Source organism: Osmerus mordax, chromosome 17, assembly GCF_038355195.1.
Source record: "Osmerus mordax isolate fOsmMor3 chromosome 17, fOsmMor3.pri, whole genome shotgun sequence".
Lineage (NCBI taxonomy): Eukaryota > Metazoa > Chordata > Actinopteri > Osmeriformes > Osmeridae > Osmerus > Osmerus mordax.
Window position 1 is genome coordinate 6,033,477 of NC_090066.1, and position 25,547 is coordinate 6,059,023.

General features: G+C 47.5%; 1 protein-coding gene across 1 annotated transcript in view; it reads left to right on the forward strand.

Moving 5' to 3' along the window:
• Positions 1-25,547, forward strand: part of ppfia2 (PTPRF interacting protein alpha 2) — a 98,373-nt gene that overhangs the window by 53,607 nt on the left and 19,219 nt on the right. The window contains exons 5-10 of the mRNA XM_067254102.1: positions 14,231-14,332; positions 16,476-16,640; positions 17,827-17,901; positions 20,663-20,773; positions 23,322-23,543; positions 24,278-24,424. Of these exons, the coding sequence (XP_067110203.1) occupies positions 14,231-14,332; positions 16,476-16,640; positions 17,827-17,901; positions 20,663-20,773; positions 23,322-23,543; positions 24,278-24,424 (822 nt within the window). The remainder of the gene's footprint in view (positions 1-14,230; positions 14,333-16,475; positions 16,641-17,826; positions 17,902-20,662; positions 20,774-23,321; positions 23,544-24,277; positions 24,425-25,547) is intronic.

The following is a 25,547-nucleotide window of genomic DNA, read 5'->3' on the forward strand; positions in this document are numbered from 1 at the left end:
CTTATTGGCTATTGTAGCAATTTATTATTTAGGTATCTGAATAGTGCATGTAAAATCTATCTATATTAAATATGCAATACTTAAATAATGTGTACATTGTCAGTTCCTCATACAGCAGTACAGTTGTCATATGATTTACTTGACTGTCACAATCATCGGAATTTAGAAAGTCACAAAAACATAAAAAATGCTCAATAAATTTGCAACTGCTGCAGTGTGTTTAGGCTTTGCTATTGCATCATGGATGCCAGCCCTAGATTCTTGTATTGTGGGTCAAAGTCATTTTGGCTTGCTGCAGTCAATCTCATCTTTCCCCTCCCATTCATCAAAAGGTTATATACCACTGGCTCATCATGTGCCTGGGTGCTTAGAGAGCCTGTAGTTTTAATTAAGGACTTTTGTCAGGGGGAGCCAACACAGGCATTAATGAAAGGGACAAGCAGTGGAGAGATATAAATAGGCTTTTGTTGGCTAGGATTCCCTGTCGAGTTAGCGTAGCCAGCCTATGGTACATCACGCTAGCTGATTAGCATGGACCTGCTTCCTGAGCTACTGTTGTAGAAGTGCTCCCATGGGTGTCAGCTGACACGTGCACATGGATACTCTCACACAGGCACTCATGAATAGCATGCACGGATTCACAGAGCGCACACACGCGCGCGCGCACACACATACAAACATGCACGCTCTTGTGCACATACGCACACACACACATACATTACACAGGGTGAGAGAAGACACACCTCTCTCAGTGTGCCAGAGCCAAAGAACTCATTAACAATTTAGCTCAACAGTTTAAGTCGTAGCGTTTCTGAGGCCCCCACAGGGCCTTTGTATTCACTTCACTAGAGCAAGGTTGTCAGAACCTGCAGCTTCTAAGCTGCTTTACACTGATATTTAATATAGCTCTCAGCTTGTAGGCTACTGTACAATGTTGTGCTACTGGTTTTCATTACCCTGGTCTGTCATAGTATTAGAGTTTTACATGACCTGAGATGCTAAGGGTCAACAGTACAGGGGTTTGGGTTCAGGCTACCAAGAACTGTGATGAGAGTGGCGTGGTCATCTTCTTTGTTGAAGGTGATCACATCTCGTAACCATGTCAGTGCTCACAGTGTTAGATCTGTCAGCAGTATTATCGCGTGCGGCCAGTAGTGGTGTGTGTGTGTGTGTGTGACTACAAATGCCGGCCCTCCTCTGCCAGCCTCCTTAGTGTAAACAACAGAGATAAGAACAATATGAAGACTGAGTGAAAGAGGATCATCCTGTATAAATGAAGTTCAGTGCTGAGGGTGCGGAATGTTCCTGATCTGTTCTGGAACTGGAACTCAGTATGCTGTGTGTGTGCAATAAGATCTGGGTACTTCACAATAGGAATTTGTTTTCAAATGTATATGACAAAGTGTTTTTATTGATCAAATATACATAGTGACAGTGTCATCTGGACAATATAACGCTTGAGATGCTACATATCCTCTAGATTTCACTATTTTCCAGTGAAATATGCTCACATATGTTTACGTACAGTACAGTACAGTAATATGTTTGTGTTGTGCATCCGGGCCATATACAGGATTCAGTGTCATCAATAATAGAGGTGTTTTTCAAGCCCTGTCAGGGTTCATTACAGTTCTGCAGCTTGATAACAGCCTTCTTCACAGGCTGTAGCTCATGAGCGGTCCCTGTCCTAGTGTTCACCTTCACATGACCCTCCCACAGTCACCAAGAGGCCCCCAGAGAGGGGATGGTCTCAGTCCAGGGCTGCAGAGTGTCGCCACACTCAGGTCCACTGTTTCCTGCTCGCTGGTGTCATCACACTGGGCTGCACAGTGGGAGTACCGGACGCATTTCAAGGAGGTAAATAAGTCTCACCGGTCTGGTCTGAGCACAGAGATGGAGTGAGAGAGAGGATAGATATGGAGATAAGTGGAGAGCTGGGATGGAGGAAGACCAGGAAATGGATAGATAAAATAAGATAGGATGCATAAAAGATGGGAGAGGGGAGGACGAGATGTAGAGAAGAGGAGAGGGGAGAAAATGAGGGATTGTATCCCAGGTTGCTACGACACACAGCAGAGATTCCTGACATCTGCAATTCCCCAGTCTGCCTGTCAAACCCTCCACCTTCCCTCACCCTCCAAGCCGCCATTCAAGAGGAATGTCGATCTGTTGCAAAAGATGCAAAAATGTCTGACAGTGACCTACATATTTTGTTCTTTTGAAGCAGGCCTAAGATAACTGGCAACAAATGATTAGCAAAGTAAAAAAACAGAATGCTAAATATATATTCTCTGTGACTGTTATTTGAAATACAGCAGCCTTTGTGGTATTTCTCTCCTCCCCCCTCTCTCTCCCTGGCCCTTCCTGGGTTCTGTGGCTCAGTGTCAGAGTGGCACTGAAGGGCTTAGCCACCTAAAAAAAGACCCATCAAAAAAAGATATACTGCAGAAAGCTAAGAGTGCCTTTTCCCCCTGGTATTGTGTGTGTGTGTTTATGTGTTTGTATGCATGCTTGTGTGAGTGTTGTGTGTGTGTGTGTGTGTGTGTGTGTGTGTGTGTGTGTGTGTGTGTGTGTTGGACTGGGTTGGGGGTAAGCTGTTTTGGGCTGGAGCTGTACAGGGGGAGACTGTGTGTGCTGCACAGCCATGCTGACTGAGCAGGTGCAGCTACTCTGTGGTGAGCTAATCCAGACACTGCACCACAATGGCCTCCCCGCACAGCCTCTGTCCCTGTGTGTATGCATGTTTGTGTGTGAGCTCAGAGGTAATGAAGAACGTTGAATACACAGGATGTGTAGGGCAGCTTGTTGAACACTGCAGAGCTGAAATGTAAATGCACAGGTTAGGTTAAAGGTGACAGGGTGTGTGGCTTGTAGCCCGTCAAGCCCATTAGTCCCCACCATGTTATTTTCCCAGCTCCTACTACACTGCATCAAATAAACAGGGTTATACTCACTGTAAGCACTCTTATCTTTTAACCATATCAGATAGACAGAAATATAAATGCAGGGTCAGTCTGGTCATTCCTCAACAGAGGTTTCTGAGAGTTTCCGATTCTGCATGTTGTAGTCAAATATATATATCTGTTTTAATGCAAAGAAGAATAGAAAATAATACGGTAGTTTTCTTTTAATCCAGGATGGTAGTTGTCATGGACATGGATCGTGGTGAGAGCTCTGAACGCTTCCTGTGTCCCAGGTGGCTGCCTCAGTACCTTTCATAAAAGGCCAGGGATTCACAACCCGGCAGCGCTAATTCACTTTGAACAGCGCCAGAGGCTGTTTGACTTTGTGTGTGTGTGTGTGTGTGTGGGGGGGGTCTGCCTGTCGATCCATGTTTGCGTGTTAGCGCGTCCATGTTTATCTTTCAGTATTTCATCATTCCAGTCTTTTTTTTCGTCTTCAGTTATAGTCACAGTAATATATGGCAGAGACATAATATGAACCGGCAAACCTGCCTTTTCAGCCAAACAAACTGACCTTTAAAAGCCTGCCGTCCAAGCATGATCAGCCAGACTGGACAGCACAGCAGACACAGCCCAGCAGGCCTTATACCTCATCAACGCTCCACACGGAATACCCTGATACTATCTCCTGCCACAAAGCACTACTATTTATCTAGTTTGAGCCACATATAATTCATGTAGGAATCTTGTGATGCAGAGCCCAGTCAAGTGTCTGCTAGAATCTACAGGAGAAGAGGCTGGAGGATGGAGATAAGGCACAGAGCACAAAGACAGCAGTAACGTGCATGCACACACACGCACACACACACGCACGCACACGCACACACACCACAAAGACAAGACAAGAGGGATAAGGGACAGGCATGGCTGTGTAAACCAGAATGTTATGATAATGACCACTTGTTGCCTGTTTGCAAGTTTGACACCAAAATGACTCCAGTCTCCAGGTGTGATAAGAGTATGTTTGCAAAGATGGAGCTACGAATTCGTAGCTCCATCTTTGCAAACATGATCTTAATATGCATATATATATATCTAGGAAAAATATACATTTGTATGCATGTAATACTCACCTTGAATCATTAATTTAGATAATATTCAGCTGCACCCCTTTGCATAAGTAGTTTATTCACAGAACTATTACCTGGAAGTGCTACATTCTGATAGGTCACTTATTAAATTATCTGCATTTCCTGCACACAATGCACTGTCTTCTCTTGGCCTTCTACTGCCCTGGCAAAAGCGGATACTGTTAATTCATAGTTTGATACCTACAAGCCATTTCACTTTATTAATATGTTCGTGGGTGAACAGATAGCTCGTAATGCTGCATATGATCATTTTATGTCTATAATGAATGGATAAATAGCTGTTTCCAATTACATGATCACCTTGATGTCTCTCCAAGCAGTGATTAGTCAGGAGAATGTTCCCCCTGGTGTCATGCAGTGGCAGTAAACATTTCTTTATGGGTTTTCATGGTGCACGTGAGCGAGAAGAACGGCCCTTGACATTACTAGATGTTGCTTGGTAGTCAATTTTATGTTCGAGCTTTATTATTGGGGATGACTACATATAAAGTTTAGAGCTTTTATAGATTGTATTGTGTCTTTTCCGGTTCCTAGTTTTAGCATGTCTTGTGTGTCCCAAGTGTACTGATTGCTGCATCCTCAGCTGTAAAAAAGACCATGAATGACTGGTTTTGTTCTGGTTTTTGGATGACTGGTTTGATATTGAGAACTTCAATAAATCCTGTCCAAGACTATGATCAAACTGTCTTCAACTGGGGAGTGTTTCTCAATACAGCTACACCATAACACCCCCTCTCCCTGTGGAGACAACCTCCTTCGAAAAGAATCAATTTTCCTACTTTTCTTCTTTTAAGGTGGCAGTTTACGTTCCGAATGTCTCTAACCGTCACTTTTCAGTGACACATTTCCCACCTCCTAATGTGTGAAGATTCTTAAATGTAATCTCAGCTTTCAGGTTTTTTTTTCTACGCTGGGTGTGATAAGAAAACGGTCAATCTCAGACCCGCCGGGTCCGAACCTGGCGGAGGCGGAGAGATAGGGTTTTTTCGGCCGGCGCCTTTCAGAACAAAACACCTGAGCCAGAACTGCGGAGGCAGAACAAGTGAGAGGGAACGGGTCAAAAGGTTAACAGAGTACAAATCACTTCTTTCATGTGTGCTGCCTCTGCCAGACAAATGGCCCGACTCCTGCATCGAGAGAGGGAACTGGCACTCTGATGTGGAGTCTGAGCAGCCAGAGAAGCACAGGGCGTCTCGCCGGCCTCCATTATAGGTTAGATGAATGCGGTCGGGAGGGAAATAAGCATTTAAAGGAGAAGGCATGAGCTATTGAGGTAAACATGGTCATGTGTTTGACATCATTTCACTCTTCAATTCAGAGCTGAGTCGTTTTTGAAGTGTTTTCGGCGGGGGCCGAGAGAGAAACGCTGGATCCTTATCAGCCCATCACATGGGCTGATGGGCGCACATGATCAGCTTTATTCCCAGAGAGTTCTGGGCTCAGATGCGCTTTGTTGTTTGTCTTTGTAAGCAAGGTTATGGGCTTATCAATACTCTCCAATCACCACTCAAATCGCACAACTTGTGTGATGAATTCAGGGAGCGTGGCGTCCCTGTCGTCGTGGTATTCTGCCCGGCCACAACGTCAATCAGACGGCTGATTGAACCTCTCTTTTTTTGCTGCCCTGCCTCTCATGTTATTAGAGCTTGGCCATGCCCTGGCCGTTTCGGTGGCCTGTTTGTGGAACAGATTTACCTCAATCTAAAGAAGATTTCACACTTTTTTTTTCTTGTTTTTTTCTCTGCCCCGTGGAGGAAGGTCCTACCTCGGGGGATGTGGAGCCCAATCTAACATTGCCTCCTATCTCCGCCTTGCACCGGCTGGCACCAGGGGTATGCCGCTCTGCCACGCCAAGCTGGGTTTCCATCATGCAATACACCCTGTGCCCGATGTGTTGATATTGTATTAAACTGGCAGCCCTGTGCAGGCCTCCATAGGATACGAGAACACAGTCTCTTACTGCAGAGAACAGCTCGAGCTGCGATGGGGGTGGGAGGAGTGAAGGAGAAGAGAGAAAAGCAGATAAATACAGGGAAAAGAGATAGTGAGAGAGTGAGAGATGGAGAGAACACAGGAGAGACCACGGCTGCCTGACTCCTTCCCAGAGGAGTCTTCTACAGAGACAGCAGACAGAAATCCTCCAGCCATCTCCACAATTCTCAGGGTGGATGTAAACCTAACCTCATCCCCTCCAGACTGCCAAATTTTGGATGGCTAAGGTGCGGATGAGTGACCGAGGAGCTCTCATCCATGGATATCCCCCTCTTCTTTACCTCTGGCTGCGTGGGTGGGTGGGTGGATGACAGGTAGTCATCCACACTAGGCAGGACCCTATTTACAATCCTTAGAAAGTCGTGGCCCCTAGCTATTTGTCCCGCCACAGTGCTTTGTCTCTCCATTAGTAATGAGTGATAAATGGCCTGACATTTCCAGCCACGCTTGTTTGGTTGTTTTGTTCTCGATGGCAGCCATATGCAAGGCTTCCTCCTTGTTCGTTCTATTGGTTACACATGAGAAGAATGTGACACACATTACCACAGAGGGGTAAAAGGACGTTTCCATTCCCACTCAAATATACAGCTGTGGCCAGGTAAGAGCCTATGTATGTAGACATGATTTGTTTGTTCTTTCTATTTCTTTCAGGCTCTGACCTTTTTTAGATGCATAGAGCAGCTTTGCGATGCATACGATTCAGACAGCTGGGTAGAAAATAGGCGTTTTTTCTACGTATTGGATTTCGAGTCCGAATGCGTTTCAGATTGTCTCTGGAGTCATTTTCAGTCTCCCATTGGAGGCTTGCGGTTTCATTTTAAACAGGGCCCTGTTGCTTCTCTGGCCCTGACCATGCCCAGACACACACACACACACACACATAGGCACAGTTACAAGATTCCCACACACACATCGTCTCTGCTGGTCTGTCTGTTGTGAAAGGCGATCCGGCATCTCCTCCGCAGTGCTGACAGTGTGGTTGATTCCTGTCTACTCCTACAGTAATGGGTATCTCCCAGCCTGTATGTCTCCCAGAGAGAGAGAGGGGGAGAGAGAGGAAGGGGGAGGAGTAGAGAGACCTTACCTCTGGGAGAGAGAGAAAGAGAGAAACTGAAGGAAAGCCTAAGAGAGGGGGGGGGGAGATAGGGAGACAGGGAGGGAGAGTGAAGAGCGTTGAATATGAAATCATCACCCGTCATGTAGGCCTTCAGAGACGGGCAGGTTAGATTAAAGAACATGGTAGGAGGCAGGTCCTCTATCACGGCTCCCTGAATTGCCTCCCTCCTCATCCTCTGCTTCCTGGATCCTGAATGGATGAGCCCCTTAGACCCAAGTGAAGAGCCCCAAGTGCGGGTGGCTTTGCTCAGCCAGACCGCTGAACAATCCCTCCCTCTAGACACGGTCTGGAGGCTTGGGCTTGGACGTTTCAGGAGGGCGGGGGGGTTGGGGGGAAAACTTTCTATGCTTTTTACTGAGAGGGTTAAATGTGGTTATTAGGGATGTGAAGGGTGGTAAATCTGCCCTGCCGTAATTTCTCCTCTCAGATTTATGATCTGGGGCCCCCAGGGGCCTCTACACTGCCTCTCCTGGCTCAGCAACCAAAGGTCATTGTAAATCATGTTTCATGCACACACACAAACACCTTTGACCTGCTTTTGGCTGATGATGGTGCAGACACTGGGAAATTGTATGTGTGTAGGTGTATATTTTTTATTTTATTGATTTATTGCAAATTGACATCAGACGTCAGGTCATGGTATTTAAATTCACACAGTATCCTATTTCAAGTCTTATCACGTTCAAATCAATGCATTACATAGCTGAGCGACTTCAGTGTATTTTTTTTACAGATTCAATGTGAGTCATTGGTTAATTGTGAATAATTAAATGGGCTGAGTAGATTTTTCCCTACTGATTCCCCTCAGGAAGTTGTCATTAGGCATGTGTGAGACAGGATATGTATTGTATAGCAATTGAAAGAATGGGTGAATATAGCTGATTGGTAGAACATTTTCACTGCAGCTCAAGTGGTCACATTTTGAATCCCTGAAGTGATAATCCCTGATATCCACAGGCCGATGGCTTTGTTTTGTGAGTTTTGTGTCCTCAAGAAGCTTTAATTAAGTAGATGATTACTGTAGTGAATTAGCTTTGCTCAATGTGTGTATTGTTACAGCATAGTATTTGCTTTCTAACTACGGTGAGCATAATTGAAAGAGATCTCATGGACTCGTTCTGTGTCCATGTGTGTGGCCACCTGCTTGTGCACTAGTCAAACCTTTTCTGCTACAGAGACATAGTGTTAAACAGTCAACAGCTGAAGTGCATTCATGGCTTCCATCCGCACCGCACCATATAATATATCTCCAAGGCCATGGATCACTGAAGCTCGATGGCTGGAAGGAAATGCTCTCCAGATGACCTTCGTGAATATTTAAAGGCTGTGGAAATTAGCCTGCTTGCTGGGCTGAACATCATCCTGCTGTGAATCACTGCCGGGCTCTCTACGGCCCCAAGCACTACTCTCTGGGCTAGGCACTCTCTGGCTCCCTGGCTCCTAGGGCCTCTCTGGGCTAGGCACTCTCTGGCTCCCTGGCTCCTAGGGCCTCTCTGGGCTAGGCACTCTCTGGCTCCCTGGCTCCTAGGGCCTCTCTGGGCTAGGCACTCTCTGGCTCCCTGGCTCCTAGGGCCTCTCTGGGCTAGGCACTCTGGCTCCCTGGCCCCTAGGGCCTCTCTGGGCTAGGCACTCTGGCTCCTAGGGCCTCTCTGGGCTAGGCACTCTGGCTCCCTGGCCCCTAGGGCCTCTCTGGGCTAGGCACTCTCAGCATGCCTTGTTCGCTGGCTCCAAATCCAGATCCAGGTGGCCATAGATGAGGCCTGACTGTTACAGAAAGTCTTGGAGTGCTTTTTCTGTATCAGCTGTTTCCTTAACCTGCAATAAACACAGTCCTCACTACTGTAGAAACATGTAGCACAGTTCTCACTAGAGAATGAACATATAGCGTGTCAAGCTCATGATATCTTTGGGTTGTGTAACAGTACTGGGTGATGGGTAGTGACAATACTGCACAGTGTTGTCTTACTTAACTCTGAAGATTATGCAGCCATCTTGCTGTACATTTGTTGCAAATGCAGCACTCCTATCGATGAGACCCACCTCATCCTGCATTTATGAGCTGCTTCTGCCCTCTCCTTGGTCTCCAGCTGTAAATATAACCAGGCTTATGAAATATTAAAGAATACACAGTGCTGACTCCTGTGAACCGACGTGAGCAGTACAGTTCTTGAGATGCGGCGTGTCTTGGAGAGCACACAAACAAGAGCCCGGTGACACGCGGGCGATGTTAACCCGTGTTTCTGTCTCGTTGTTAAACGCCTCCGGGGGGGGGGGGGGGGGGGGGGGGGGGGTACCAGGCCTGCCCCTCAATCCCAACTCTGTTCTATCACGTTAAGAGTTGTGCCGTGTTTTGGAATACTCGCGACTATTAACTTTGTTATTGCGCATTTGTTGTCCACAGTTTGAGGGCATCTGGAGGTCAGACACTCATCGTGCTTGCCGTTTTTTTTTTCCTCGTCCCATCGGAGTCTTCTGATATTCAGCAAGTGCTTGGGTGTTACGGGCAATAACTTTATTTTTCATCACCCACTCTTCTCTTGAGAGGGTTGCCCTGGGGGAGGAGGAAGCCTTCTCACCTGGCGGAGCCTTTGTTGAACATCTCTGTATTCCTCCAAGCGTGTCAGTGGGAGAGTCAGTGTATATATATATATATATATATATATATATATATATATATTTATAGAGAGAGAGTCTTTTCGGTATCAACTTCTAGTTCAGTTGAAAGCTGCTCTCAATTAGAACAAGCATTATTCAGTGTGGAGGTACTTCAGAACAGGCTGAAACAGGTTATAGGTCATACTCTCACTGTCACACGCAAGCTCTTGGTCTTGTTATACACTGCTGCATACACACAGGACATCACACACACACTCTACATCATTTAGAGCGACAAGGCTCCCGCCGTACCAATGCTTGTCAGACTGACTCACACCTCCATAGCACTGAAGCACTCTTGATCAACACCTCCTAATTATCACTTACAGGGCCTTGTAGCATCCTGGTGCCTGGGGGGTGAAAACCCTGGGTGCTAGGGGTAGAGACCCTGGGGGGTAGAGACCCTGGGGGGTAGAGACCCTGGGGGCTAGGGGTAGAGACCCTGGGGGGTAGAGACCCTGGGGGGTAGAGACCCTGGGGGCTGGGGGTGCATACCCTGGGTGCTAGGGGTAGAGACCCTGGGGGGTAGAGACCCTGGGGGCTAGGGGTAGAGACCCTTGGGGTAGAGACCCTGGGGGGTAGAGACCCTGGGGGCTGGGGGTGCATACCCTGGGTGCTAGGGGTAGAGACCCTGGGGGGTAGAGACCCTGGGGGGTGGGGTAGAGACCCTTGGGGGTAGAGACCCTGGGGGGTGGGGGTAGAGACCCTTGGGGGTAGATAGCCTGGGCGCTGGGGGGTAAAAAAAGGCACACTACAGCGTGCAGAACTCCTCCACACCCAGCACACCTGAGGTGACCTATCCTGCCCATTAGAGCCTCAGTGTGTGTTTGTGTGTGTGTGTGTGGATGTGCTTGCATGCCTGTGTGAGTTATATGTGTCCCTACGTGAGGCTTGGTAGTGCAGTCAAACCAGATGGGTAAGGTCCCTTGTGATGGCTAAAGGATCGGGGAGTATCACGCGATGATGTGCATCTCTCTCTTTCTGTCTTTCTCTTATCCTCTATCCCTCTCTCTCTCCCTCTATATATTTTTTTTATACATACATATATGTTATACATATATACTATTTCCACCTCTTGCTCCCACCCTCTCTCTTGCTCTTCTCTTTCTCTCCTTCTTCTCCACTAAATCTAACATCCCCTTCATCTAGAATTCATACTGAAGTTATTTCTGAAATCAAGGTCTGGACACAGGCTTCACAATAAATCGTTTTTTGTTTCTAGTTTCTAAGAGGGACAGGGCCAGTAAATAGAGAGGGGGACCCCATGCTGGGTTGCAACATTTGTTATACCTACTTTGTTGTGTGCTGTGTGTTTTATGAGGAGTTGTGAATTACCACAAAATACCTTCATCTGACCTGCAGAATCTGGGAAGTGACAGTATCATTTTGGAGCTAAACCTGTCTGTGACAGTGAGTCACAATTCATCTATATATAGCTTGTGGGTGACTTGAATGACTCATATCTTTACTGCCACCTGTGTTCCCTTGTAAGAGAACACCAAAATCACCAGGTAGAGCTTTCTAGAAGCTTTTCCCTTCCTTGTTCCGTAGAATTGCCTGTGTACGCCATCCGAGACTGGCAGTTTTCCCTCTCCCTGCCAGCCCCACCGTGTCAGGGCCTGGCTCAAGACCTTGGCTCTATGTCTGGGCACGGAAGTGATAATTAAAGAGACTGACAGGAGGGTGAGATGAGAGAAAGAGTGAGTGAGAAAAAGAGATATAAATAAAGAGACAGAGAGAGCAATAAAGAGAGAGAGAGAGACAGAGAGACAGAGGTGGCAGTGCAGGGCTTACCACAAGGCGAGCAAACACACTAAACCCTTTGCACAGACCCACCATGCAGTACTTGTCAACGCTCCGGTTTATCGAACGTTTACAGCATGTCTTCCTAATTGTTGTCTTGGTTACTGGTTTGAAGAGCTTCACAAATACTTAAAATTTCAGATCTGTGGGGGCAATTTACAGGACGTTTTCAGATTCTCACAACTTCACTTTCCTTAGTGAGTACCAGAACAGTCTGAGAAGTGACATAATGCCCTTTAGGGGGTCGTTATTAAGAAATATTTTTGCACCCCCACGGACGTGTACTGTCTCCCTCACTTTATTTCGAAGAAGGGATTTGAAGGAAGACAGCTGGTTTCCAGTTGCAACAGGACTAACACTATCTGAGAACACTGACGATTCCCAAAACCAAGATTAGGAAAAGCGCAGACTCCATGATGCCGTGCTTTTTAAAATCGATTTTATAACTTTAAGTGGCTTAGACTTTGAGTTTAGCTGTCATCTTTATCCTGTAATGATCTTGACAACCATATATCCAACCATGAACCCCAGCCAGCTCTGATAACACTAAAACCACTGGGGAATCAAGACCCTAAGCTGTCAAGCAGCCCCAGGGGAACTGACACCAAGCCTCTACAAACCCCAAAGACACCCAATCCCAAGCGGCTATCATACCTCAGTCTGACCTCTGTGGAGCAGGGAAACTTGTTCCCAGTTTAGCCATCACTGAGGAGGCAGGCAGGACAGAGGAGACATGGGAGCAGATAGCAGTGTTCGGCCTCCAAGTCGTCGTGTTGACTGTAGCCAGGTGCTGGGAACCACGTCTTCAGTTACGACTCTTACTGTCACAAGGACCATACGGTAAAAGGGACGGTGAGGGGAGTACTGCACCAGACTCATCTTGTATGTTTATTTGGCCGTAATGCGCTCCATTCCCTGACATAGACTGTTGTGTGTTAAGGACACACACATAAACACAAACACTATACAAACACAGACGCGCACACACACACAGCAGATCTTGACTTCTCATTTCCCCTTCAAATGAGAGAGTGCCCTCCCGTCACTCAAAGTCACAGATAAAGCATCAATACCAACCAGTTTGGGTATTTGATTTCCTTTAACCTGGCCGGCGACTGCTAAAGCAACTCCACTGCCACCATCTTTTAGATTTATGACCACCTTCACCAAGGCTGAAGGTTTGATGTCTGTTATATGGTGCTGGGACGTACAAAGGTTGTTTACTAAAAACATGATAGGGGCCGGATGGAGACGGCAGGCAGCACAGGGCCAAGCACAGAGCAGTGACTGGCATGGTGCAGAACCATAGGCCTCAAAGGCCATTACAACTGCCCCGGTAATGAGGGCGCAGGCAGGATACCCACGGAGCCTGCCCTCCTGGATGGAACTGGCCTGTGGGCTCTGGATGGTTTCACTCCTCGTGTCAATTATCCATCTGCTGAGAGACGGGTATCGCCGCTCATGCGGAGCGAGTTGGGGGAGGGAAAGAGTGAGAGTAGTAAATGGAGGGTGAGGGAGGAAGAGATGGGGAGGAGGAAGGAGAGAGAGAGAAATGGAGGGATGCTTCTTGGCACACAGAGAGGTAAACTAGGGGATAGCAGTTTAGCCTAGTTGCAAAGTTTCTACTTTTTATTCTGCTTCAGTGGTTTTGATATCTGGCTTCCCTGACTGTATTCTACTGCAAGAAAGAACTGCAAAGTACAATAAGGCATACATTTGGATTGGTTTGTAACATGCTGAGTTGGTGGTTCGATCCTAAGTGCACATAATAATAAACATGCGACGCTATTGTTGATGTATAGCTGAGCCTCTCTGAGCCAGCCTGTACCATAGCTGGTAATGTAACATGGCCCCCTAACACTATATGGGATCCTATCAGCACTCTTCATTTTGCTTAGTGCTGACAGGCATGTTTAAGTCCGCCAGGGTTAGCCCCCACGCCACACCGCCGCACCGCTGTTCCGCGCCCAATCCTCTTACAGCTTCTGTGGACAGATTACCATTAGCACATCCAATCCTTTTTCATTCTCCCCATGCTACATTGTCACTCTTTCCCAGAATCCCCATAGTTCTGAAAACACCTCTTGAAAACATTAAACTCTCCAAAGAGAGATGGTGAAGCAGAAGCCAAACTTAACGCCCCCGTATTAAACTCTAGCTACGCGCTGAACCTGTGGACAGAAGGAAGAGATCTAACATCTTTCATCGGGGGAAATGAGTGGATTATTGCATACAGAGAGACGTACACGGAATCCTAGCGTTCTCTGTGGAGTGGATATGGAGTCATGTTTAAGCAGTCCCTTAGTTCCATAATACATCACAGTCCCTGACTCTGTACACAGAGGAGGGGGGGTAGAAACCCTTTTCATCGTGACTGATAATCTTGGTCTTCTCCAGACAGATATATTGCAGTCTATGGATGACTATTTTGCACTAGCATACCAGCCGGATGTGTTCTTCATCGATGTGCAGTGAATGATAATGTTCTAGCATGTTGGTTGGTCTGTATTATGTGTATTCTGGGAAAGAGTGAAAATGTATTATGTGTGTAAAAACTCGATATGCACTGTAGATGACCCAGGTCTGTCCTGCTTGTTGTTGTCCAACAGGAGTTTGCAGCCCTGACCAAAGAGCTGAATGTCTGCAGGGAGAATCTGCTGGAGAAAGAGGAGGAGATCTCCGAACTCAAGGCTGAGAGGAACAACACCAGGGTGAGGCCCACATACACACACACACACACACACACACACAGAGGTACACACTCACACTCACTCAGATACAGACAAACACACACACAAGCATGTGTTGCCACAGGTCTATGAGTCTGGGTGCTCTGCCAGGGGGGGGGGGGGGGGTTAACATTGCCATCCAGTCTCATCACTAGAGAGAGAGATGAGGTCTGGAGAATAAGGAAAGTCATTTTCACTCTCTCACTCATCATTATCACCTTGAATTCTCAGCAGGGTACAGGCCTGCACCAAGACTTTTAATAGACCTGTCTTTCTCTAGGAGGTTTTAAAGTTCATAATTAAATCTTAAAAGCTATGCACATGCAATCAGTGGAGTTGGGTGCTGGAAAACTATATTAACTGATTGCTGTGTACTTTAACAGAACTGAAAGCTGTAAGGCACTGTGGATTTACATTTATTTGCCGTGTGTACAAGCTTAAGCACTTGCAAGTAAATGTGAGCAGACTGTAAACCAGGTTAAGGTAGGACAGGATGAGAGAGAATCGAAGAGTGTTGCTTATTATTATTCTGACCGGGTGTCGCCTTAGGTAGGGCTGAGGCCAATGTGTTCGTTCTCTGATTGATTAAACGGAAAGTAAGCATCTCAGCTTGCTTGTGAGCGTGTGTCTGTCTGTTACCGGAGGTTACAGTCTACTGGCAGCCCTTCAGACATCCACTCAAGGACGGATGGGAGAGGCCCTCTCAACAACCCTTCAGCTGATTTCAAGAAAAAAAAGCTGTCTGCATGTTCTTCTTTAAGTTCAGGTATAGGCTAGAAAGTCAGACAACTATGCCCCGTCAGATACCTGCCTGATGCCTGAAGTTGCTTTTGGGTAGTGTCGTAGTAGTAGTTGTAAAGCACAGGCTTAAATCACGGGGTCAAACGTGCACAAAACAATTTCACAACAACTAGTGTGTCATTTATAATCCACTCATTTCATTCTGAGATGCATGTAGAAATGAGTCCCATCCAACAATAATAATTGACTGAGAATCGTAACACTACGAGTGATTGGTAAGACTGCTGAAGTAGGTTTTTTGTAGCTCTCTTTGGTTTCATAATGACGCCAGTCTGTCTGGATCTGGTGGTGTTCCACATCCACGTGATCCAACCCCAGCTGCAGGCGACGTCACAGAGTTGTAGAAGCTTAGCTTAGCTTTGCGTTGACACTGTGGTTTACGATGCTCTCAAGAAATAGGTCAGTGTTCCCGTGCCCAGGAAGACTCCACAGCAGATATTATTGCCTCGTCTCACATCATTAGCTTGTGGTTAATTCCCATAAGGCCAGCCCTGAAAGGGAACCACCAGGAGAGCAGAGAGCACCATAATAACAGCTTGATCCTCATTCCCAGGCTAGCATTAGCATCTTAGCATTGCACCATGATATGTATTGGGGGGCGTTAGAGTTGCCGGCCACTAGACTCAGCTATGCAGTCTCACCTTGAAACCTTACTCTGTAGTTATGCATGTGTGCCAAAGATCAATAAACATTCTTCCCTCTTTCTCCATCTCTCTCTCTTTCTCTCTCTCCATCTCTCTCACTATCTCTTTCCATCCTCATCTTTCTCTATTTAGCTCTCACTGTCTATCTGTCCCTTCTTTCTCTCGTCTCCAATTCTCATTATTGTTGACTCATCCCGCCCCAATTTCAAAGGAAGTCTTCTCCCCCAGCCCTCCCGCTCTGTCCGTGGGCCACATTCCACCAGCAATTGATTGGGCACGGCACCTAGAAAAGCCCTAGCGACTAGCTAACCACATTAGCATAATCTCTTTGTGTGCTGTCCAGAGGGTTCCAATTTGTATAGAGTGCCTTTATTGTTCCCAGCTCCGTAATTGATTTGCTCATGGCAAATGCTATTACACTCTGAGCCTACTGTTCTATGTCCCCCCTAAATGAACGGTTGACAGGTACAAGGCTCAAAATAGCTTATCAGCTTTGATAGAGACATGCCAGAAAGACCTTTATTGAGTTCCAACAGAAAGGGCAGTTACCGAATGTATTCACTTGTTATTGTAATGAGGATCATAATGATGACTTTGATGAAGATGAGAATAACGACTATGATGACGGTGATGATGACAGTAATGATCTTAATGCTCTTCTGTCCTCCCTGCCTCCCCAGCTCCTCCTGGAGCACCTGGAGTGCCTGGTGTCCAGACACGAGCGCTCTCTGCGGATGACCGTGGTCAAGCGGCAGGCCCAGTCTCCCTCGGGAGTGTCCAGCGAGGTGGAGGTCCTGAAAGCCCTGAAATCCCTGTTCGAGCACCACAAGGCTCTAGACGAGAAGGTAGGGTCCACGCTGCAACAACACAAGCACCCAACTGTGGAATGCCTCATCATTCAGTTATCCAAATATCATACTAATTTAGTTCTCTCCTACTCCATTTGATGTCCCATTTTGTGGACGGATAGAATTACAGATTACAGTTTAGACCTGGACTGACTGAGAGAGCTGGCTCAGTTTGGGTTGATGATAGCACAAGGAGATAGATGGCACTGTCATCACAATGGCCTCCCCGTTTTTGCTCGAGCCGTTGTTCTGCGATTAAACCACTTCCCCTCCCACTGTCCCTCCGCCCGCTGCTCCCCCTGGCCCCAAAGCCTGTTGATTTACGACCCTGGCCCCTCGGTGGCGTATCGCCCTCCACCCAGCCCCCACGTCAGCAGCCTCCATCAGTTACAACGCCTCTCGCATGGCGGGCCGTTCAGGGGAATAAAGCCCTTTTGATTCATGGGACGCTTTCCGCCACTGCGTCGGTCGGTCGGCGGGCGGATCGTCCTGCGGAGGGCCCTGGCTAGCCTGTAATCCCAGGCTCAGCATCCTCGGAGGTCTGCGATCCTATTGGGCCACAGGATGGCGTGTCTGCCACACAAGTAATTGCTCCATCAGTACCCCAACAATTTCATGAACACGGGGAGGGGGAGAGAGTAAGTCATAAATTTCCTTCCCTTCAGTGGAAGTGAGGGGAGGGGGAAAACCTTGTGTGTGTGTGTGTGTGTGGGGGGGGGGGTCTCTCCTTCCAGTAAAGCGTGCTTTTAAAAGCGATGAAAGCCCTCAGCCCTGGACAGAAGCTGAGCGGGAGCTTCAAAGGAGACATAAAGTGTTATTGTACGGCTGAGGGGTTCGAGGAGACGAGGAGAGGGAAGGAGGAGAGGGAAGGAGGTTTTGATACCCAGAAGGAGGCTTTGATACCCAGCTCCCCCATCATCCCTCTAACATGTCATCCCAGCCCCGTATCAAAGCCAGTGCATCCCTGTGTTGTCACACTCTCACACCATCCTTGGAATACACCTTGCCACTAAATACTGTACATAGTGTGCCAACGTCATGTAAGGTCATAATAATAATGTATTCACTTAGCAGACGCTTTGACCCTGTGACGTCTTGATCTGGGGTCAAATGCTCTACCACTGACGTTTGCAAAAAAAGACAGACTGTGACATTATTCATGTTTGTGTTGTTTTACTCCAAGGTGAGAGAGAGACTACGGGTGTCGCTAGAGAGGGTCTCTGCCTTGGAGGAGGAGCTGACAGCAGCCAATCAGGAGGTGAGATTCGGATTTACATTCATTTGCATTACTGTCATCTGTTCTGTATCCAACTGGAAGGATATGGATTGATGTGGAAAATCCCCCGTCCCTTTCTCCTGTGTGTGTGTTCTGTGTCAATCAATGAAGAAGATTAGATGAAGCAAAGGAGTGATGAAACGTCTTTATTTACACACATGACAGCAGATTAAAAGCAATTAAAAGCCATCCATCAAGGGAGGAATCGAATTACATTGTGACTGTCAAATCCAAGAGGCCATCTCCTGGTTAGGGTGCACTTGTTCTGCTTCCCAAAAGGGCCACGCGACACCACGTGACGGGGGTGGGGGGGAGGCCTGGCCTTGAAAGATGAGAGCTGTGCTCGTGGCATTAGCAGTTTGGCCTCACCCTCCACTTCTCCGCCCTCTCCCTGCCAGGCCTCCACCAGGGCCCACGCCAGCGCAGGTCTGCCAGTCCAGATGGTCGTGTTCCAGCTGAGCGAGAACCTCAGGCTGCCTCACCGCGGGAGGCATGCCAGCCCCCTTCCCCTGCCCTAGACCCCAAGAGGGAGACTGGTGGGGGGGGGGGGGGGGGGGGGGGGGAGATGGAGGGAGGAGATGAAGGGAGGGATAGATAAATGGGGCAGACGGGGGGGGGGGGGACAGAAGGCACACGTGACAGAGAGGGAGTGAGTCAGCTGGAGAGGTGGAAGTAAAGTGAGAAAGAGGTCAGAAGGGAGAAAGGGATTAAGTCTGCTTTTTTCCTCAGGAAATCCACACATCGTTTTCTACGATAAACACCCTCCACTCCCACCACTCCAATGTGATAGGCTGCTATGCCCACGTAGGGACGAATCAAGACTAAGTAAGATGGAATACCCTATCAAGAGAGATGGGGGAACATGGGACAGTTTTCTGAAGTCTGAGGTGTCTGGTCTCTTGTGAAGTCCTCCAGTTCACTAGTTAGGGAAATCCCAGGGTGTTACCCACCTTGTACATGGAGAAACACCTGCTTCCACTTGAAAGCCAATGGGTTCTGTGTGCATGTGTGTGTGTCTATTTGTGTGTTTGTTTCTGTGTGTGCATGCCCTCGCGCGTACCCTGTGTGTCTGCTTGCTGGTGTTTCTGTGTGATTGATCTGAATTCAAACACATTGCACCAGGGAACAGCGTTCTCCAGGCCCCTCACTTTGACGAGATCTATCTTCCTCACACGCGCTCACCCACCGCTCCCACCGTCACATTGCCCTCCAATCTCTTCTCCTCACCTTCAACAGTCGTGATGGAGAAGGATGAAGGCTTGGTGAAGAAGGGCCGTTTGAAAGGCCGTCTGAGGCTCTCTCCTTATGTGCCAGCCAAACACTCTCTCCCTCTTTCTCTCTCTACCTCTCTCTCCCCCTCTCTGTGGTTCTGTGTGTCTCTCTTGTTTTCTCTCTCGTTCTCTCTCTCTTTCGTTCCTTCCTTTCTCGTGGTGCCTCAGATGCTGGGCTTTGATGACTCCAGATGAACGACATCAAAGGGAAATAAGGAGCACTTTCATTTTGCTTCTGGAAACTCCTCATTTTTCTAATTTGAGAGCAAGAGAGACAGCGAGGATGAGGATGGCATCTATTATTTGTTCTGTGGCTACGTGTGTGTGTGTGTGTGTGTGTGTGTGTGTGTGTGTGTGTGTGTGTGTGTGTGTGTGTGTGTGTGTGTGTGTGTGTGTGTGTGTGTGTGTGTGTGTGTATGTGTGAGAAGAGAGACAAACAGAACACCAAAGTTTGATCTCAACAAGAGAAATGACAGAGTATTCCGTATGCTCCCTGAAAACATAGGGAGTCTTAATTGCGCTCATTAAATTGACAGAGGGGGTGTTGGGTGAGAGACAGCATGCAACAGCAGGCAAGTTTAGTGTCTGCCTGTCCAATCTCTTGCCAAAAATAAAGTTCAGGATGATTTCATGTAAAGTAAATCCCTGTCATTTGAATCCATTTGCCCTGGCCCTCTTTCCCCTATGTGCATGTAGATTTCTACTGTAGGTGTTGTTAACATGGTGTTATTCAGCACTATGTAGGGCCAGGGAGCAATGCTCCTGTTTCCAGGGAGGTTTGTTGCAGATGCAACAACTTGCTTACAAAAACAATGACACAAGCTCCTCAGTTGTTTGCTGTTAGGCAGTGTCAAAATAATTCTGTTAAACTGCTTGAATAAGTGTTTTGCGCTGTCCAGTTTTGAGGACAATTACTCCTTACGGTACCCAACTATTTCTTGTCTCTCTCTCCTCTCCCTCCCCCCTCTGTCTGTCTCTCTCTCTCTCCCTATCTATGAGAGTAATAATCACACATTGCTGTGAAGGAAAACCCTAATTACGCTTGCTGCCTGTAACCCCTGGCAACATGGTTGTTGGAGTGTACGCCAGATGGTGCAGGTGATAAAGAATGGAAGACGAGGTCGGCTGAGCGGGATAATTATAATCATCGTGACAAGACCTGTACACGCACACTTAACATGGCTTCACGTCGTGTTCCGGAAATTCCACTACTAACTTTAATGAGGATTTGCAGTGTGAAAGTGTGTGTTGCGTAAGAAGTACCCACTTGAAAATATACCGTGCGTGTGTCAACGTATGCGTGCGGTCCTGTGTGTGTGTGTGTGTGTGTGTGTACATAATAGTCATGCAACAGGAGAGCGTGAATGATGATGATTTGATGGATTGAAGTGGATGTTTGCAGACGTGGTGCCACAGTGCCACGGCCTCACGCTCCAGTGCTGAGGCTCGTCTGCTCCCTGTGTGCCACACAGATCGTTGCCTTACGGGAGCAGAATGCCCACATCCAGAGGAAGGTGTCTTCGGGAGACGGCAGCGAGGAGTCGCTGGAGGGCAGTGATGCTGGACAGAAGGTCCATGGCAAGGTGGGCCTGCCTCTCCTCTTCTCTACTATCTCTAGTTTACTATAGTGTACCATGCGGGTTAACATTCAATGACCTTGTATGTCAATGTTGAAATGGTACCGTACCAACCCTCTTTAAAAGTCCTTTGGCTAGTCTAACAGGCATCTTAAAAGACATCCACAGTTGGCTTACTTTAATTGCTATGACCCCATTATGCAGCAGACCCCATATATCTGCATACATCTGAATACTAAATGCCCTTGGATTACTAACTCAAACCCAGATACACTAATTCATCTCGACCCTTCGTGATTAGGAGGGCATGAAAGACGCCTCACGGTACCTTGAAGCCTTCTCGCTCCCCGAGCTCTCCTCTTTAGGATGCAGATGGCACGGAGACTGTGTAACTGAGACGGCACAACAACAGAGAAGAAGGGGATCAATGTGAATTGGATTCGCGAGCGTAGATCCCCTCTGTTTTGGGATGTGGGTTGAGTACCGGGGGCTGTGGATGAGCAGTTTCTCTGCCTAGAGAAGGAGAGGAGGCAGGGAAGGCAAGGAGAGGCTGCATCATTCAGCCTGACCGGGCAGGAGCCCTCTGTGTACTGTCCCTCTCTTTGCTAGAAAGTGTGCATGTGTGTGCGAGTGTGTGCTCGTCACTCAGTGTTGACGAGCTAGGTGCGGCAGGCAGCCTTTTAAAGTGCCTTCCAGGGGATATGACACAAATAATCTGCAGGGTCACTTCTCACCACTTCTCAGCTCTCACCTCCTCTTCGGTGGTCCTTTGAGAGCCTTTGACTTGAGTCCCCTGCTTGTCACTCAGGCGAGTGACAGGTAGAACGGAGACTACATTACCCATGTTGCATCACTCCCTGGAGAGTGGAGCTAGATCTTCCTGACACATCTGCGGATGCAGTCAGAAAGCTGGGGATTGCAGTTTTACTCTCTGGATCAACAACTACGTTCTGTACCAGGCACAAGGTCTTCTATAAAGATTTAACAATTGTAGTGAGACTAAGGTAGATAGTTCAGAAGCTTGTGTTTTAAACCTGCCGCTGATCTCTGATTGGATTCAACAAAGCCTATGTCAAGAAAACAATAGTAATAGTCCAACGTAATAAATGTGGCAGTATTAAACGGGCCATCAGTCCTGGGCTAGGCCGAATGTTGCCATGCCAGATGGGGTTTCTTTGCCAGCAAGCTCCTAAATAACTCCCCCACATGTTTTTATTGGACATCCACAGCAGCATAACTCTTTTTCTTTGGAAAAAGCTACAGGATAAATCCTCATAGTTATAACAGCGGGGCGGTGTTCAAATCAGAGGTCGGATTGAGAGATCCTTTATCACAAAGTGAACCATTGATCACAGGCAGCATGGAGGGAGGGAGGAGACACGGAGAGAGAGGAAGAGGAGGAGAGAGGGGTTTTACAGAGGGAAAGAGACACATAGATTGAGGAATACAGTTTGCGCCCCTTATGCAAGCCAAGGAGTTTGATATTTACTGCAAGTCATTCCTCACAGGAGGCACCCTTGATAGGATGCTAATAAAGTTGTTTTTGATGTTGTGTTCCTGCCTGCGGTCCCTCATGCAGCATGTATAATCCTAAACCTTGGATCTCTCTCATACTCTCTCCCTCATCCCTCTCTCTATCCCCCCTCCCTCTCTCTCTCTCTCTCTATCCCCCCTCTCTTTCTCTCTCTCTTTCTCTCTCTCTCTCTCTCTCTCTCTCTCTCTCTCTCTCTCTCTCTCTCTCTCTCTCTCTCTCTCTCTCTCTCTCTCTCTCTCTCTCTCTCTCTCTTGCTCTCTCCCCTCTCTCTTTCTTTGTAGTTGTCTCTCTCTCTCTTGCCCCCCTCTCTCTTCCCCTAATCAACCTCATGCAGAGATGCCTGCAAGCTAGGCAGGGTCGGAACAAACTTGCCATATTCATACCCATATTCTTAATACAGACGGTCACACCCACACTAGTGTAGAAGTCTGGGGGATGCTGTAGTCCCTCTGTCAGCCCCCTCTGTGTCTCTGTCTGTCCAGATCCACACTGAGGCCAACACCTTGAGCTGCTCAATATGTTAGAGTCTTAGCCTGTCTATCTGCACTGCTCTCTCTGTGTCTTTCTATGTCTCTCCATGGTCAGTTTGTCCCTAAACACCAATGTTCCCTCACTGAATGAATTGAAGAGTCTCTCTGGGATACATTAACTCTGCCATTTGACACGTTTTACCCCACAACTGTCCACTCACATGGACTAACTTGGACCAGAAGTACCAGGTCAGCTGAAAAGTAGAGATGGCTGAAATCAGAACCCCCTCCTGAAATATCTCCTTAACCAACCACAACCCTGTTGCTCAGTGGCCAATTGACTAGCAGCAAAGCATTTAATACAAAACTGTTACTGTTAATATACTATATGGGTATTGATCTGGGGAGGAGCATTTCCCCATGCAGATCAAAATGTCTGTTTCACATCCACCTCTATACGTTGCATCCAAATACATACCATGAAACGCATTATAAATGAACCTGAATGCTAAAAGAATCCATGATTCTAATCAGTCCCCCTCCTCCCCAGCGGCTGTCTAATGGCTCCATGGAGTCGGCCCACGAGGCCAGCCAGGTGGTGGAGCTGCAGGACCTGCTGGAGAAGCAGAACTACGAGCTGGCCCAGATGAAGGAGCGTATGTCCTCCCTGTCGTCGCGCGTCTCCGAGGTGGAGCAGGAGCTGGAGACGGCCCGCAAGGACCTCAGCAAGTCAGAGGAGATGAGCAACAAGTACCAGAGGGACATCAGAGAGGTGAGAGGCTACCTGGGCCTGCACGCACACACACACACACACAGGCATGCTCACACACAAACACATGCTCACACACACACGCAAATACACACACAAGGAGACAGGAATGCCAGGAAAACATCAAAGGAGTGGGAGCGTGCACAGGTATACGCTGGTGTGAAAACACACACACCAACACAGGAGACACACCCACACACACACACACACTGGATGCTGAGGTACATGAATGCCCCTGGGTGACATCAAAGAGTGGTAACAGTTGTCTAACCAGCTGGTACACATATACACACTCACACACACACACACACACAGACACTTTAATACACACACTCAATTTCATCTCAAACCACAAAATATAGTGTCCGGATTTATCTGTAATGGTTTTTGGAACAACATTAAAAAATCAAGCTTGTCAGAAATGATCTCACTCCACGTATAGTAATGGCCTCAGCAGCACTTTTCTGTAAAATAGACCAGCCATGATAGCAACCCATCATTATGAGAACAGTCATTAACTTGTAATCTTAGCCACGTTTTAAGAGTTGTCAGGGTGGGAAATTTGTGGAAAATTACAAATTGATTTGATGAAAAAGTTGTTGTTGTTCCAACTGCTTTTGTGTGTGTGCGTGCATGTACGTTTGTGTGTGTGTGTGTGTGTGTGTGTGTGTGTGTGTGTGTGTGTGTGTGTGTGTGTGTGTGTGTGTGCTTGCCTGCGTGTGTGTGTGTCCCTGCAGGCCATGTGTCAGAAGGAGGACATGGAGGAGCGTATTGTCACCCTGGAGAAGCGCTACCTCAGCGCCCAGCGAGAATCCACCTCCCTGCACGACATCAGCGACAAGCTGGAGAACGAGCTAGCCAATAAGGAGGCCTTCCTCCGGCAGGTAGGCCCCGCCCACTACCACCAAATGAACATTATTGGTTACTGAACACAAAACTGATCCAACGTCCGTTGGACAGAGGAAGTGTACGGTATGTTGTTAGTTTGAGTATATATATATATATTTGACAAACATATACATGTAGGTCTTGGTGTTCTAGAACCAAAGTGCACTGTGAATAACTGTGTCCTGCTGTGGCCTCAATAGAGAGGATATTCTACCAGTATGTTCATCATCCAGGGTAAACTGCCTTGCACTGAATCATGACAATTCATTTTGGGTGGGTTTTTCAAGAGGCAGATGGGTCTGGCTACTGAGACTTAATGGACAAGCGAGGTAGACATGCTGTGAATAGCTCCCATAAGAGCGATCTGAACGAGTGCACCTTGACATGGCTTGACATGCACCACTGTATTCAGGTTTAGGAATTTTGATTGGATGAAATCTATTGAATTACTGTGATTATCTGCATACTGGAGATGTTTCTCAAAGTTAAAAAAAAGAGAAGTGAATTGCAAAAAAACAGATACAAATACCAGCTGGAGTGTAGGAAGATTGCTTATATAATATTGTAATGCTTAATTACACATACACGGACACACACACATAATTATGCCATTCTAGGCAGAAACTACCAAACTCCTCAGCCACGGCAGACTACCTCTGAGCCTCAACCAGAAAGAAATGACACCCCATTTAGCATCCTCCCCAGAGTCCCTCCAAAATAACCCTCAAACCCCCTCAAAATATGGCTCTAGACTCTCTCTCTCACACACACACACACACAGACACACACACACACACTCTCTTACATGTTGCTGTTCCAGTAGTCTCGCCCCCAGGGGTCTGGTTGCCGGCGTTTGATGATAAGCCTCCGAGGGAAAAAGTGGGAAGATGGAGGGATGGAAGACGAGACGAGGGAGTGATGGAGTGAAGGAGGAAGATGGGGAGATGAAACCTTCTTATGTGTTTCCCAAGCCAGAGGGACTTGATAAGACCCACACAGTATCTCAGAGAGCCGCGTTCCAGGCCCTGTGCCACCCCCTGTGCCCACCCAACCCACTCATGTCTAATTATTGCATATTGGGCTGCCAGGGCCAAAGCTACAGGGACCTGGGCATCTGTC